The sequence below is a fragment of the Odontesthes bonariensis genome, chromosome 24, assembly GCF_027942865.1.
Source record: "Odontesthes bonariensis isolate fOdoBon6 chromosome 24, fOdoBon6.hap1, whole genome shotgun sequence".
In the NCBI taxonomy this organism is placed as follows: Eukaryota; Metazoa; Chordata; class Actinopteri; order Atheriniformes; family Atherinopsidae; genus Odontesthes; species Odontesthes bonariensis.
Window position 1 is genome coordinate 4,471,560 of NC_134529.1, and position 15,648 is coordinate 4,487,207.

General features: G+C 39.1%; 1 protein-coding gene across 1 annotated transcript; it reads right to left on the minus strand.

Moving 5' to 3' along the window:
• Nucleotides 1-199: 199 nt before the first annotated feature.
• LOC142375081 (uncharacterized) lies at nucleotides 200-14,486 on the minus strand. The gene is made up of 7 exons (XM_075459002.1): nucleotides 14,367-14,486; nucleotides 3,542-3,859; nucleotides 2,930-3,217; nucleotides 2,631-2,768; nucleotides 2,214-2,239; nucleotides 1,683-1,754; nucleotides 200-992 (listed from the first exon to the last, which is right to left on the minus strand). The coding sequence occupies exons 1-7, from the start codon at nucleotides 14,452-14,454 to the stop codon at nucleotides 882-884; spliced, it is 1,041 nt and encodes a 346-aa protein (XP_075315117.1). The 5' UTR covers nucleotides 14,455-14,486; the 3' UTR covers nucleotides 200-881.
• Nucleotides 14,487-15,648: the final 1,162 nt, after the last annotated feature.

A 15,648-nucleotide genomic window follows, 5' to 3' on the forward strand; every position in this document is an offset into this window, starting at 1 on the left:
GAAGCCAGTGCAGAGACCTGAGCACTACTATAGTACACACTAAATACTACTATAGTACACACTACATACTACTATAGTACACACTACATACTACTATAGTACACACTACATACTACTATAGTACAATGAATGAGTAAGTGGCAAAACTACATCAAATTTAGAACTTTTGACAAAGCCAAGCAGTCGATCGCGAGGGAGGAGTTCGTTACCATGGAATCCAAAATAAAACAGGAAATGAGGAGACATGAATGAGAAGGAAAATCGGAACATAGACAAAGCACTCTGTGAAAAAATGACTCTATAAATGACTTTATTTCATCTTTGATGAGCTAAGAACACACATAATGAGAAACAGCATCCACACACATTTGCAGTGAGAGTTCAACATTACACAAAAGTATAACAATAAAAGTATTTGTACATGAACAAAAGCAACAGAAACACAGTCGACTTGATAACCGCACGCAGCTAAATCCCAAACTGAGAACAAAATGTATTCATATCAATTTAAAAGAAATAGAAAACAAAGCTTCTTATTACAGCAAGAACGTTTGATGTCTCAGTGAGAATATTCTCAGAAATACCCAGAAAAACTGAGCTCTAACGTTAAATAATCAGCAGAGACTTACTTTATGAGTCTTCATGAGTCTTTAATAATCCTTTGATAATAGATTCAATTACTTAAAAACATTAGAAACTGGCTGAGAACCGGTGACGTGTGCACCTCTCTGCTTCGATCCGGGTAAAAGTTGCATTCTTTAAGATGAATGGAACAGCTGTTTCTGATGAACAGCTGCATCCGATAACACTGGAGCTGAAGCCCAGCTGAGTGACAGTTCAGTGAAGACACTGATGCCGTGAGACGCCTCGTTTCCTCCGACTTATTTAGGGAGGTTGACACAGCTGTAGAAACTGCTGGGATCGTTGTCCACTTCCGTCTTTGGTTGGGTCTTAACGGTGGAGTAGGTCACCATATCTTCCACCTGCGTGAGCTGCATGACACAAAATAGAGTTTTAACATGATTATGACAGGAAATGGTTGATAAATGTATGTCAAACATGTTATATATGCTGTGTCATAGTACAAATAAGTAGAAGTGCACTTGGATTCACTTCTCAGCTTTCAGATTTAAGGGCATGGAACACTGTTGTGTGGAAGGGCTGCAGGAGAAAGCCTCTTCTCTCTAAAAAGAACATGGCAGCACAGCTTAGGTTTGCAAAGCTGCATCTGAACAAACCACAAGACTTCTGGAACAATGTCCTTTGGACAGAGCAGACCAAAGTGGAGATGTTTGCTCATAATGCACAGCAGCACGTTTGGAGGAAACCAAACAGAGCACATCAGCACAAACACCTCACACCAGCTGTCAAGCACGGTGGTGGAGGGCTGATGATCTGGGCTGGTTCTGCAGCCACAGGACCTGGGCACCTCGCAGCCATTGAGTCCACCATGAACTCCTCTGGACACCAAAGTGTTCTAGAGTAACTGGTTCAAATCAGAACAGTTTGGGATTGGATGCTGGTAATGAGATCTTCTGCAGCTGGAGGTTGGAGTAACTGACTGAAATATCATTATTATTGAGTGTTAAATAAAGTGAACTCCCACAAGTCTTATTATAGAACTACAAATTTAAAATGGGATCATATTATTTCAGTTTCACAACCACATCTGAGCCACTCACCGTTATTTTAGGAGAGCCTGATGGGTAAAAATGGTCAACGGCTGCATAGGTCACATTGCTCTCTGGCTCATCCTGAAGCAAACAGAAAGGGCACAGAACCTGTTTTCACATGTGTTTTAAAGCACAACTTTATGCTCTGACAGGGGAGACAAATGGACAAACTGAGCACTGACACTGTTGCTGTTCAGCCTTTGGCCACCAGAGGCAGCTATGAGCTCCATGAACCGTAATGTGCTGTAATAAATTGGGTTCAGTTGAATTCTTCTGGAAGTGTTCACCAAAAGTTTTGGGAACATGAAACACATCAGCATCAGTTTTAAAGCAACAGAGCAACCGAACTCTAAATATATGAATATATTTTACCCCCCAAAAATCTGTTGAAGCACATTTAGTCTAATTTTCCAATAGATCAGCATCAAATGTTGTTACAGATGTTCACTAAATGTTGTATGAACACATGCACACATGTTACAAACACTTCATATATTCATGACATCAGAAAATATTGGACATATATTTGAAAATACTTACATTGTGGTCTGTTGGATTCAGAACATCTTTAAAAAAAGATAAAATATCACGAGTTAGTAAAGAATATTATACGTTATAGACATTATACTTCTATATGTTATTAGTTATAACACACATCTGGTTAAAAAAGTTTAAAACTGCTGCAGAATGATCTGAAAATACTTCATCCACAACATTAAATTCTACATGACAGCTTGTTGACTGTCATCCAGATATAATTTATTGTTGTACAGTAATGCATTTCCTTTTAACCCTCATTCCAAGCTTAAATGTAAAGATCTCAATCACGAGCTTAAACGGGTCATCTTAAGGTGTTTTTATATGAAGTCGAGTTTATTTTCTTACTGAATTCCCTTTTAAATTCGAACATTTTCTCAATAAATAAAGTTTTTTTTAATAGTGAAACACATTCTGTACTTGTTGTGATTTTCGGATCCTCTGTCACTCCGGCTCTCCTCCTGCGTTTAATGAGAACAGCAGTGATGATGAAGAGCAGAACCACCACCCCCCCGACCGCTGCTCCGATGATGATGATGGTGTTAGAGGTCTCATCGTCTGTAAGACACATATAATAACACATCGATCACATAATATTCAGTACGCTCGCTTGAAAACATTTTCAACACAACACCTGATTAAGAGAGATTTATCTGAAAATAATTCAACAGCTTTGATCAATCTTTCCATCTTTAATGACTGATTACATGGCATCCTACCTGGGAAGACAGGTGTGTAGTGAGCATCTATCTTCAGAGTGTTTCCCTCCCAAAACTGGCAGGTGAATCTTCTGTTGTCACTCTGATGGTTCACAGTCAGATAGGAAACACAGTTTTTCTGTCCTCTGAACTCGTAGCCGACACCTTTACCAAGCAGCACAGTTCCTTTCTCATCCACCCAGCGAACGCTGTTGTGCCCACAAGGACCAAAGTCATATCTCAACAGAGAGCACGTTAATGTGACTTCTCCATCCTTCTTTATATCAGCATCTGGTGGAGATGGAGAGACTGAGAGAAAACAAGTGATTCATGTTGTTTCAGCCTAAAAACTGTGGAATATTACACTTTAAAATAAGGAGATTTGACATGAGAACTCGTGTTTAGATAGTATCTTAGTTTAACTTTCTGTGGAAACGTTACAGTTTTACGTTGACAGTAATTATGAAGGTGAAGAAAACTGAGATCAGGAAATCTGAAAGTTTGCCAGATTAATAACGATAAAAGCTTATCTTATTCTTTGAGAACTTGCAAATCAACGTTTCAGTTGTGTTAATGACGAGGATTGAAGTTGACTGTAGAAAGTAAAAAGAAAGTAAAGTAAAAAATACTCACTAGTCAAAGTACTTAGAAACACATTTCCATCAAATTTATCGTCCTGTCCAAGTCGACAGGTGTACAGACCGACATCCTCATCAGTGACGTTGTTGATGACCAGAGAGCAGTCAGTGTTCACACTCAGCCTGTCAGCTGCAGCTGAGTCTTTAACAACTTTTCCCTTACGAACCTTTTTTTGAGTTTTCTTAAGTACATCTCTGTTGTAAAGCCAGTCAACAATCTCACATGGGAAACCTGATGCATCACTGTTACAAGGCAGAACGACCTCATCTCCAGATCTTTTGTAGAGAAAGTCTCTTCTTCTTCCACTGATGCCTGCAGCAGAGAAAAGGACACATTCTGAGGAAAGTTTCACTCTGCACATCAACCACAAACAAAACCATGAACGTAAACCTAAAGATTTGAAGTCAAAGAAAAGGAAAGTTTCTGCATTACTGTTTGAGTTATGAACTCTTTCAGTCTGATATCAGACTTATTGATTAAACCAGCAGATGCTTCCTTTCATCATTTTAAAATCTCTTGAATATTTTTTTCCCTGAATTGGGCATCAATTTGAGAATCTGTTTAAGTCGACTCGTTTATTCCCACAAACAAACTCTTCATATTAAGAAGCTGATAACAGGTTATAAAAGGCCATAAAAGTGGCATTTAAATCGTCTCTACACTGTAAAAAAAAAAGTAATTTTACAGGAAATATTCTGTAATTTTTCACAGATTTTTCCTGTTTTCCAATAAAACAATGGAATTCCAGTAGATTTACAGATATTTTTTAGTAATTTTAGGTTTTATGTTTAAAATTACAGTTAATTATCCGTAATGTAAGATTACATTAATATTATGTTTTTTAATGACAATTTATTGTATTTGTACATCTTTATCTTTAATTTTACATACAATTTTCTGTATGTTTTTACGGGTTTATCACCATTTTCCTTAAAACAATGTAATAACTGTAAATTAACGGATACTAGTAGTAATTTCAATATTTACCTTTAGAATTACATGTAATGACCAATAATATAATTTACATTATTTCTATGTTTTTTACAGGTAATTTAACATGTTTCTTTCATATTCAAATGTAATTTTACATCAAATGTGATGTAATTTTACAGATCTTTCCTAATAATTTTAATCAAGAAATGTATATAAAATGACAGAAATCTATAGTTATTTCCACAAAATTTCAGGTTATTTAGCATTTATTTGAAGTGATTTCATGTTTTTTAACTGTACATTACTGAAGAAATACAATTGAAAATGTTATTTTACGGAACGTGTGCTTTAAATAATGCAGTTTCACAGAAAGAATTCCGTATTATTACAGGTTTTAACCTGTAATAATACTGCTGACCAATGTGCTGACCAACGTATCATTGGGGTCATCAGGTGGGAACCTCTTTTCATTAGTGTTTCGTCTAGTTGCCTTAATTTTTCTTCAATACCTGCAGCTAAGCTTCTTAATACTTAGTTATGTCGCCACGTATACCAGCCTTGTGACAGACTAACCTTACAACCTGAAAAATATGCCCTAGAGTTGCAGCACCTGAACATAACGGGTCTTCATTTACCCAGAGTTTTAGGTTCTGGGGAGATGGCAATACATCATATTTTGCCCCTATCAAAAATCTAATACTCCTTTCCTCCATACTCCACAGTTCTTTCCAGCTAAGCTTTTTCTTCTCTACACCTTCCCAATTCAACCACCGTCCCTGCTTAGCCTGAGCCACTGCCTTTGTGCCCCATAACATTTCCTCCTGTCTACGAACCTGCTCAACAACTAGCTTTCTCTTCTCCTTGGGACCTGCTCTACTCGCCGGGCCAAGCCCCAAGCCTCCCCGGCCTATTTGCACATTACCCACAATCTCTGCATGTCTAAGAGCAACCACCACAGGCACTGTAGTAAACATTTGCTACATCCAGAAATATAACATGCAAGTCTTTCTTCTCAATCTTGGCTGTCTGAATCTGATGCCAAATCATGCTAGTGTGCTCTAAACACCCTGCGAAACCTGGTATTCCTGCCTTCTGCACAGTAGTATCTATTAAGCTGAAAACCCTAGTTCACAGCTACAGAAGTTGTTTTTTTCCCCTTTTATTTTATTTGACTATATTCGCTACACTGTAACTTGGTAAAACTCTGTCAGTTTAACTGGTCAAAATGCATGGTAGAATGTAAATAATTACTATGTCCTGGACATAATTTTATTTGTGTATATAAATACGTATGGTTGTCCTTTACTTTGATTCAAAGTAAAAGACTGAGGAAGAGTGTCATGTTTAATGTAAAGATACTGCATTTGAAAAAAAAAAAAAAAACTCATTGTGTACCAGTTGTATGCAGAATGTATGTTATAATGTTGAAATAATAATGATAATATATATATATATATATTATATTTATTGTGTGTGTGTTAGGGAGAAGGAGTTGCAATATTTCCTTTTTTTAAAATAATAATAATGTGTGTGTGTGTGTATATAATATATAATAAAAATAAAATATTTTCATTTATGTATTTATTTTCATTAGAAACACACTTCATTCACTTCATTCATTTTCTGTTCAAATTTCAAAGTTGGCGCCTATTTCCAGTTAGCTTCGTCCCGCCCAAAACGACCAACCGGCCAAGTTTGAAGAACACAACGCTCCTTCAAACAGGTTCGTAGCGGGCAATGTCATGAGTCAATCACATGAAAGACGTGCTCTAATAGGAATTGGGCTCATGATCTCCAAGGAGGAGTATGAGACACCCACAATGGACATTGTCAACCAAACGCTTTTATAGGTAAGTGTCCTAGATAACGCATGTGAACTATATTTTAATTCATTTTCATACCTCCAGTGGACAGCATTGAAGCTAACGTTAGCAGCCCTCGAGTGGACAGCCTTGAAGCTAACGTTAGCATCCCTCTGATAAATTGTTACCATTATATGAGCTGTTAGCAGATAACTATCGTTTTGTATAGTTTTGAGACTAAGTGACTGATGGCAACCAGGTCATTTTATTTGACAGCTGAAGTATTTATTGTTAACATGCGCTTTCGGTCAAAGCCTTTTCTAACATGGCCAGATGTTAGTCTTAATTGTGTTGCTCTTTGCTGATATATGTTCATAAAAGTTGTTATCCGTGATATGAATGCGGTCAAACTGCTGTATGATGTATCGGCTCCTCCGTAACTCAGTGGGGTTAAGCACTTTGGATCACCTTGTTGCTGAAAAGTGTTATATAAATACATTTCACTTCACTTCACTTCACTTCACTTCACTTCACTTCACTTCACTTCACTTCACTTCACTACATGGCACTGAAAGGATCAGATATTTGGCTAAATTACAATAAGACTGAGTTATTAAGTGCATATAGACACCTTAATCTGACAAGAAATTGGATTGATACTGTTACTCGGATCGGATTAAGACCCCGAGATAACTTGGTTGAAAGTCAAATTAAACTTGCTTTTAGACGCTGAAGCACGTGGTGAATTAGACTTTGCGTTCTGCGCATGCTCGAGATTTTTTTCCCGGGGTTGGGAACCGTAAGTCGCCATCGGTTCCCTGTTGTAGTTGCCATCGGAAAGAAAAACACTGCGATTGCGAATGCGCCGTTGTGCATCGCATTTGTGCAATAAGCAGCTCATCACAAATTAAATATACGAAATATAGAGGGACGTAGCTTCATCTTGCTCTTCATTCACCATTTTCTCGAATTCCTGAGTTTGGTGTTGAAGGGGTCAACCGGAAGTGGCTCTATCGATTTTGGAAGTAAAACACTATATTGAACAATTATATAAAGTAACTGCTGAATACCTTACATTTACAGAGATTGCCTTGTGTTTTTCTTTCAAATTAAATTGTTAAACAGTTTTTGTTCAGTTTACTAAAATGATTGTTTAATACCATAAATTTACAGATATTATCTTTAAATACACATAATGTATTTTGATGTACAGTGTTTAAGTTTCCATTGTCCAATTCACTGAAATAACTAATACTGTAAATGTGCAGAAATTCCTATTTGATTAAAGATGCATATTTAGTTTATACATGTGTCATTGTTGTTTTACTTGGGGAAACCACATTTATGCAGCAAATCAGTGTAGATGGACAAGACGGTTTCATGAAATGACTACTAAATACCCTTAATTTACAGGGATTGGCCTTAAATACAGCTATCTTTGATGTATTTTTAATGTACTCTGCTTTTTTACCCACTGTCCAATGAACATTTTTAAATCTTGTAATTCTTTAAAGTTACAGAATAATACTGTAAATGGGCAAACGTTTATCGTTGGTTTAATGCATTTATAGCATTTTTATACATTATTTCTCAGTCATTGTACATGAAAGAACAATATTTAAACAGGAAATTACTCTAGATAGATGAGGCCATTCCATGAAAAAAATACTAAAATACCCTTAATTTACAGGGACTGACCTTAAATGTAGCTATTTTTTATGTATTTGTAATGTATTTAGCTTGTTTTTCCACTGCCTAATGGTTGTTTTTTAATATACTAATTCTCTAAAATGACAGATTAATACTGTAAATGGGCAGACATTTACCTTTAGTTTTATGAACCTAGTTCGTTTTTATATGTTAAAACTTTGTTATTGTACATGGAAAACATAGTATTTCAACATGAAATTACTGTAGATGGACTGGGCTGTTTCCTAAAATAAATGATGTATACCGCAAAATTACAGAGATTAATCTGAAAGTTATCTTATTTTAATGTTTTTTGACATAAAATGTATGTTATTTTACAGTATGATGGCATTCATCAACTATAATATACTGTATTTTAAGTCATTTTGACTAAAATTTATTCTGTATTTTTACAGTTATTGTCTGTAATTCTGTGATCCAGTTATTTACTGTAAATTTACGGTATCCGTTTGGAATCTTTGCTGCCAGTGCTTTTACCGTTTTTTTTACCGTTTTTTTTTTTACAGTGTACAGCTTTAAGAAAAGTAATAACAGCCCGACAATATTTGGTATAAAATAGATCTTTACCTTCAAACTGAAGAAGAAGAATTAAAATAAACTCCAGCAGAGCCATTCTGTGTCCTTCTGTGAATGTTTGGGGCTGTTCTCTGCTACTGATCTGTAGGAGTTGGTTCTTTTTTAACTCTGCGGTTTGCTTTCTGGATAAAAATGACTCAACAGAAGCAGCTACCACTCATCCTGTCATGTAGATGTCATCACACTCGGGTCTGTTCTTCTAAACAGACGGCGATCAATAACCAAACTCTAACCAACTTCAGTGGTGTCAAACTGAACATGACACTCACATTTCCTCTTATTACTTTTCTTTATTTGACTTTAATCAACTAAAAAGGGTTTTAAGTTTGCCTGAATGATCCATTTGGTGTCGTACAAAAACAAGTGTTGCAATTTCCTTTCTGTCGGTGATCTGATGAAAAAGGAAGTTTGGTGTTCACTAATGTTCTATAATCAGTCAACTGCAGCTCTGGCAGCTCTGAGGGATTCTCCACAGTGCTTCAAGTTAAACTTCTAATGAGTTAAGAGATTAAGATCAGATTTATTGGTCATGCATGCACACGAAATATGTCCTCCGCTTTTAACCCATCCAGGTTGGACACCTGTTGAACATGCACATGCACATGCACAGGGTCACACACTCATGGAGACAGATGCACACCTGGAGCGGTCAGCAGCTATTCACAGCTGCCCGGGAGCTTGGGGGTACGGTGCCTTGCTCAAGGGCACCTCAGCCGTGACAAGGAGGTGGACTGACACCCTCACCAATCTTTTTTAGTAGTCAGAGTGGGAATCGAACCGCCAACCTTCCAGTTATTAGACGACCGACTCTAATCACTGAGCCACAGCTGAAAAAACTTCTGCTTCCATAGAGGTGCTCACACCTACTGATGATCAATTAATCAGAGCATTGATCAGCAGCTCCTGGCTGCTACTTCCCCTTTAAATTCCTGTGGAAGCAGTAAGGGTTCACTTAGTTTTTCACACACTGTTTTATGTGTTTTGTCTTAGCTTTAGTTCCATAAATAATGACACAGTGTTGAATGTAATGCGCTGCTTTTCAACAGCCAATCATGATCAGATGACCTTTTTAAATGTTTCGATCCAGAAAATATTTGATATCTTCCAGGCGACTGTTTCTTCTGTTTCAGACTTTGCAAAGAGAGGTTCACAGGGACATCACAGGGTGCTTTTAGATGATGCACCAAGAAATGAACATGTGTGCAGACATGTCGTCAGATTAATGTGAGCATTTTTCTGGCTTTGAGGAGGACGGTGTTCTGGCTGCAGAACAGATCTGCAGGAAACCTCTCGAGCTGAAGGCCGACAGGTCAGCGTGGCGTTGTTGGGATGTAATCTAACTTCTTGTTTGAACGGCCAAGTCTTCAGCTGCTTTTTAAACACATCAAGAGGAGCAGGAGCGCCTGCCACAATCTGGGTGCCACTGTTTGAAAGAAGCAGTCCCCTCCTGTCTTAAAACAGGTGTGGGGAGCCACCTGCGACCTCTGACCTGATGACCTCAGACTTTCTGACTAAATTCTGAATGCTAGTCTGCACAAAAGGGCCTAAAGCACCAATATATTGCTTCATCTGAGGAGTAACGTGTTCAGGGGCAGTGGTCAGTACTTCTGTCTGGTCTGTGTTGAGCTGCAGATAGTTTTTGCTGTACACATAGATATCGCCAGCATAAAGATGATGGGAGATGTTATTAAACTGCTTCACTATCTGTCCTGGAGGAGGAATGTTTAAAAGGAACAGGAAAGGTCCCAGGACAGAACCCTGAGGTACACAACGGTACCCAGGCTCCGCCCTCGCAGTGATGCAACACCTTCGGCTCTGCTACACTTACTCAGGCAAACTGCTCATTCAGGTGGATTCGAGTTCCCGAAAAAATGGGAACTCCACCCACTTTGTCGGGAAGCAATCAACTTTGAGCAGCGCCAACGGCCCAGGGTAGAGGCGTGTTCAAGGTAGTGACGTGGTTGAACTGCCACTCAACCCATGGATTGTACACGGAAGCGCTTCATTCAATATCAACATGGAGCAGCGTCAAGCTTTTGACACTGCTGTAGATGCTGTAATGAAAGTGTTCGACGGGAGATTCTCGTTAAAAATCGAGCAAAGAACAGCTCTTGAATCATTTCTTGACAGGAAAGACGTTTTCGCCTTGCTCCCTACTGGCTTTGGTAAGAGTTTAATCTACCAGTTAGCCCCGCTGGTAGCTAAATCATACGTCAGAGGAAAGAGTGGTGTGATTGGCTTAAGCTTAGGCACAGCCTTTTCTGGCCACAACCAGTAGCAACCCGAGGGAGGCGGGTTGACCAGGCCATTTCGAATCGTATTCGTTATGGTCTTGGTCAGACCAGAATCTCGAAGAGATTTGAAAGTCTATGTTAATCAGGCTAACACAACGGGACAACCCGACAGTTTCAGGCAGGACCTGGTTCACAAATACACAGAAATGTCTTCCAGAAAGGTAAGAGGAGATCCATTCAGCACTGATACAGACAAGCCAATTTTACTTTATTATGACGTATTTATTTGTTTAATGTTTGTTTTTTTGTTTTTTTCACACAGATAGCGTTTCCGGCTGGTGTTAAATTATATTGCACTGAGCTCTTAAATTGCTCCGACTACTGGTGTGCATTCCTTCTCATACAGTAGATGAGTACAGCAGTTGAAATATTTAACTAGATATTGAGCAAGATTTTTCGGCGTTTTTACTGTAGGTTGTGGTGGTTTCTGAAGGCTTTTTAGGCTGGAAATCTCTGACTTTATCGGGCAACACTGCTGTAGCACAGCTCTGCAGTCTGATGTTATTCTCTGTTTCTCTTACAGTTACAGTTTTTCTCAGTCGCTTTTGGACAATTCTCAGATCAGAGTTGCAATTCTCAAAACTACGTGTTCAATTGTCACATCATTGTGTCACTTGTGCACATCAAACAAGCAGTTTCTCATTTCTTTCAGCAAGTTGCCAATGCTTTGGCACATCCATGCACATGATTATGTACAATTCTCTGCTGTTTCCCACATTATCAATTGCTTTTGTCATGTCGATCAAAATGTATTGTACAGGTCTCTGTTGAATAGTCTCACCCCCCACAACATTAAGGCATTAGTTCATCGTATAGGTCTTTACATGCAAAATGGTTGAACAAGTTGTCATAATATGTCAAGCATATTTCTATACATTTCCATTAGACTTTTGTTCAAAATCTGTCCTGAATTGGTAAATTGCTCCCAGGTGAATGTTGACTTTCTCTAACGACCAATCAACTGACAAATATATATATAGCTGGAGCACAACACAATGTTTCAATGTCTGACAATGGAAGGAATTAGACGGGGCCAACAACCACAGAGAAGAGGAAGAGGAAGAGGAAGAGGAAGAGGAGTGAGGTTGCGTGGCGGAGGAGTTGGGAGGCAGAACAGAGGAAGAGGCAGAAGAGGCCGAGGACATATGCGCGTTCCAGATGAGATCAGAGTCGCCCTTGTGGACCATGTTCTCAATCATGGGCTTACAATGGCAGAGGCTGGTCGAAGGGTGCAGCCAAATGTTGGCAGAACAACTGTGTCCTCAATCGTTCAGACTTTTCGTCGGAGAACAGGTATGTAATCCAACAATAGGCACTGTTCTGTAATGCTTCATACAATGTAACAGTATTCCACAGTACAATATAAGTAAGTATACTTCATACAGTGACATTTTATCTTACTCAATTTTGTGTTTTGCATTGCTATATTGTTTCCACATAGGACTGCAAGACAACTTCACAGGGGTGGCAGAGGGCCCCTTTTCACACCTGAACAGGAGGAGGCCATTTGCACCATGGTTATAGAGAACAATGCCATAAGACTTAGGGAGATCCAGAGTGCCATTATAGAGGACAACAACATCTTTGCAAACATCCAAACAGTCAGCATCTTAACAATTGACAGGGTACTGAAAAGACACCAAATGCATATGAAACAGCTGTACACTGTTCCCTTTGAAAGAAATGAAGAAAGAGTGAAGGAGCTGTGCTACCATTATGTACAGGTAAAACATGTATGAGCATACAGTAGCCGTACTTCACAGTAAACAGTACAACATTGCATAGTGATATACAGTACAGTAAGTGTGACCTTTACACATTTGCTATGGCTGTAGAAAAGAAGATGCAATATGTGCTGTATACATTTGATGTAACCTTATCAAAATGAAAATGCATGTAACTCATAAAACTAATTTTGTGTATTCTGGATATAGCGTATAATGGAACTGGAAGCAAGCGAGCCACCGCACAGCTTCATCTACATGGATGAGGCTGGCTTCAACCTCACAAAACGCAGAAGGCGTGGGCGAAATATCATCGGGCACAGAGCGACAGTTGATGTGCCAGGCCAACGGGGCGGGAACATAACAATGGGTGCTGCCATCTCAGAAAATGGTGTGCTAACGCATATTCCCCTTATTGGTCCATATAACACAGAGCGTCTAGTCACCTTTTTAGACGCTCTTTACAGGGATCTCATGCCTGAACATGAGAGGTCAGATTGGCGATGACTTGCCAAAGCATGTGGTAATTTGTGACAGTCAGCTTCCATCGCTCAAACATCGTCAGGCAATGGTTTGCAGCTCACAATAGGATGCTGATGGAGTTCCTCCCACCCTACTCCCCATTCCTTAACCCCATTGAAGAGTTTTTCTCTGCGCGGCGTTGGAAAGTGTATGATCGCCAGCCACATACACAAATTACCCTTCTGGCTGCCATGGATGCGGCGTGTGAGGACATCACAGCAGATGCCTGCAGAGGCTGGATAAGACACTCAAGATTCTTTCCACGCTGCATCGCAAGAGATAATATTCAATGTGACGTGGATGAGAATATGTGGCCCAACAGACAGGAACGTCAACAGGTCTAGGAAGACTGTCTGCACTGTAATTCCTACAGCACTGTATGTACAGTTTTCCCTTACTAGATTGTAGGTTCACATTTCTACTTTTTCTTTGTGCTATGCAGTGCTGTCTTTTCTTTTTGTACAAATTACAAACAGTAAAAGGGTAATTGTGAATCTTGTCTGTAATCAATCTCACACATACACTAAGGTGTAAATTACAATAATTGTCATCAAAACTTAGCCATAGTTTACATCAGAACATCCCTCCAGAGTACACTGTTATATTGACAACATGACTAAGCAATTTGACTGTCTTACCCGTACACAATGACACAAGGACTTGACATTCTGATGGCACTGACATGTTCATTGACACAGATATTTAGTTTTGAGAGATGAACTAAGGATTTTGAGCAAGAGAGTGGCTTTTGCAGGTCATCCATGGTGTTTTGCTATTTGTCCAAATAGTTTTGAGAAATGGCGTACTGTTTTGCAAATGGCGAGGATGATTTGAGAATTGTACCAAAGCGACTGAGAAAAACTGTAATAAATCATTTTAAAAGACCAAACCAGAAGCATTTCCTGTAACTTCCTTCCTCTGATATACTGCTTAAAGTTCACTGGTTCCGCATTAAGATCCGAATCTTTCAAATGTAGAACGATTATTATTTTCAAAAAGCCACAACAACATCACAAGACAGGTCCGAGTTTTAGTTTTTAGCAAAAGTTAGTGTAAGTTAACTAAAATGTAAGCTATATGAAACAGACAGTGAAGGTTTTAACTGTTGCAGTTCAGAGGAGGAACTGCTCTTCCCGGTGATGCATTCTTAACTCCACTGCCTTAAATGCAGAAACAACTCTCTATAGTTGTTTGATTACAAATGCTTTCTCATAAAAACAGAACCATTTAAATAAGAATATAAAATCAGAGTAATTACCTTTGATCTGAAGCATGAAAATCAGGATTATTATCAGTGGAGTCATTCTCTGTCTGAACTCTTTAAACCCACATATCTCTGGCAGCATAAAGAAAAGCGGAGGTCATTACATTTCCTCTTTGTGGTTGTGAGAGGCGTCACATTACATCAATTCTGTGAAAATATCCACACAGCACATGTGACATGCAATCTTTAAACACACCCCTGTCTTCAACAGCTATCCGATCGATGCTTTCAGGATATTTAAAAGATTACCAGCTACCTTCAAGGAAACATTTCCATGAATCCATCCATGCATCTATCATCTGCCACTAGGTCACTAATTTTCATAAAACACTTCCCCTTTGGTTCAAAATAGAGAAGACTTCATAGTTAAAGTGAGACACTGACTGGTAAAGTGAGACTGGTCTCAGACCACCTACAGATTTTATCTTTGTTGTTTCCCAGCAGCTCAAGTATTCTGTTGCTTCATTAACCGCTGAGTTTGGGTTGCTGCAAGAAACATCTGACAACACAATGTAGATTTCCTCAAATTACAGAGAATTTTGTCCCGGGCCCAGCCAAACCTGTCAGCGGCCCTGGGTGCGTCTCAATGGCGAATCCAAACAGCCAAATTCCAGGACCTTTCCGCCCGGTTCGAGCGATCTGCTTTCTCCCAGATTTATTCCATTTCTCTTCTGAGTCCAGGAACCTCAGCCAGCATGCGAACCTGTGTAAGGGTCGCATCCAGCTTCCGATTCTGCTCACGGAACATCTCAGTCTGAGTGTTGATTGCTCTGCCGACCCCCTCAAACGCTGCCCACGTTTTCTTAATTTCTTGATATGCCAGGTATCCTCCAACTCCAAACAGCAGGAAACCAGTAATCATAAATGCAAATGTGTATAAATGTTCAACACCCTCGACTGACAACATCGACAAACACACAATCCTCCACTTCCCACAGGAGTCCATTGAGTATCCAGCGAAGAATGTACCGCCAGGGCATGAGGGTTCTCCTTCTCCCAGTTTTGCATTAGAGAAAATTTGATCAATTGCATTGAGAGACCAGCTGACTAGATCCATAGTTCTTGAATTCGTACGATATGTAAAGAGAGGCTCCAAAAGATAAAACTCAGACACGCTGAAGCAGGGCAAAAAAAGGGAGGGTGGGGAGACCGAGAGAAATGTGTCCTCCTTCACCGAGAGCAAGAACATTAGCAATATTGTTTATGACCATTTTCTTACAAAATGGTTCTCCAGGAAAAAGTCAGACCTCACAATCGCTTGGTGCTATTTTCTCTC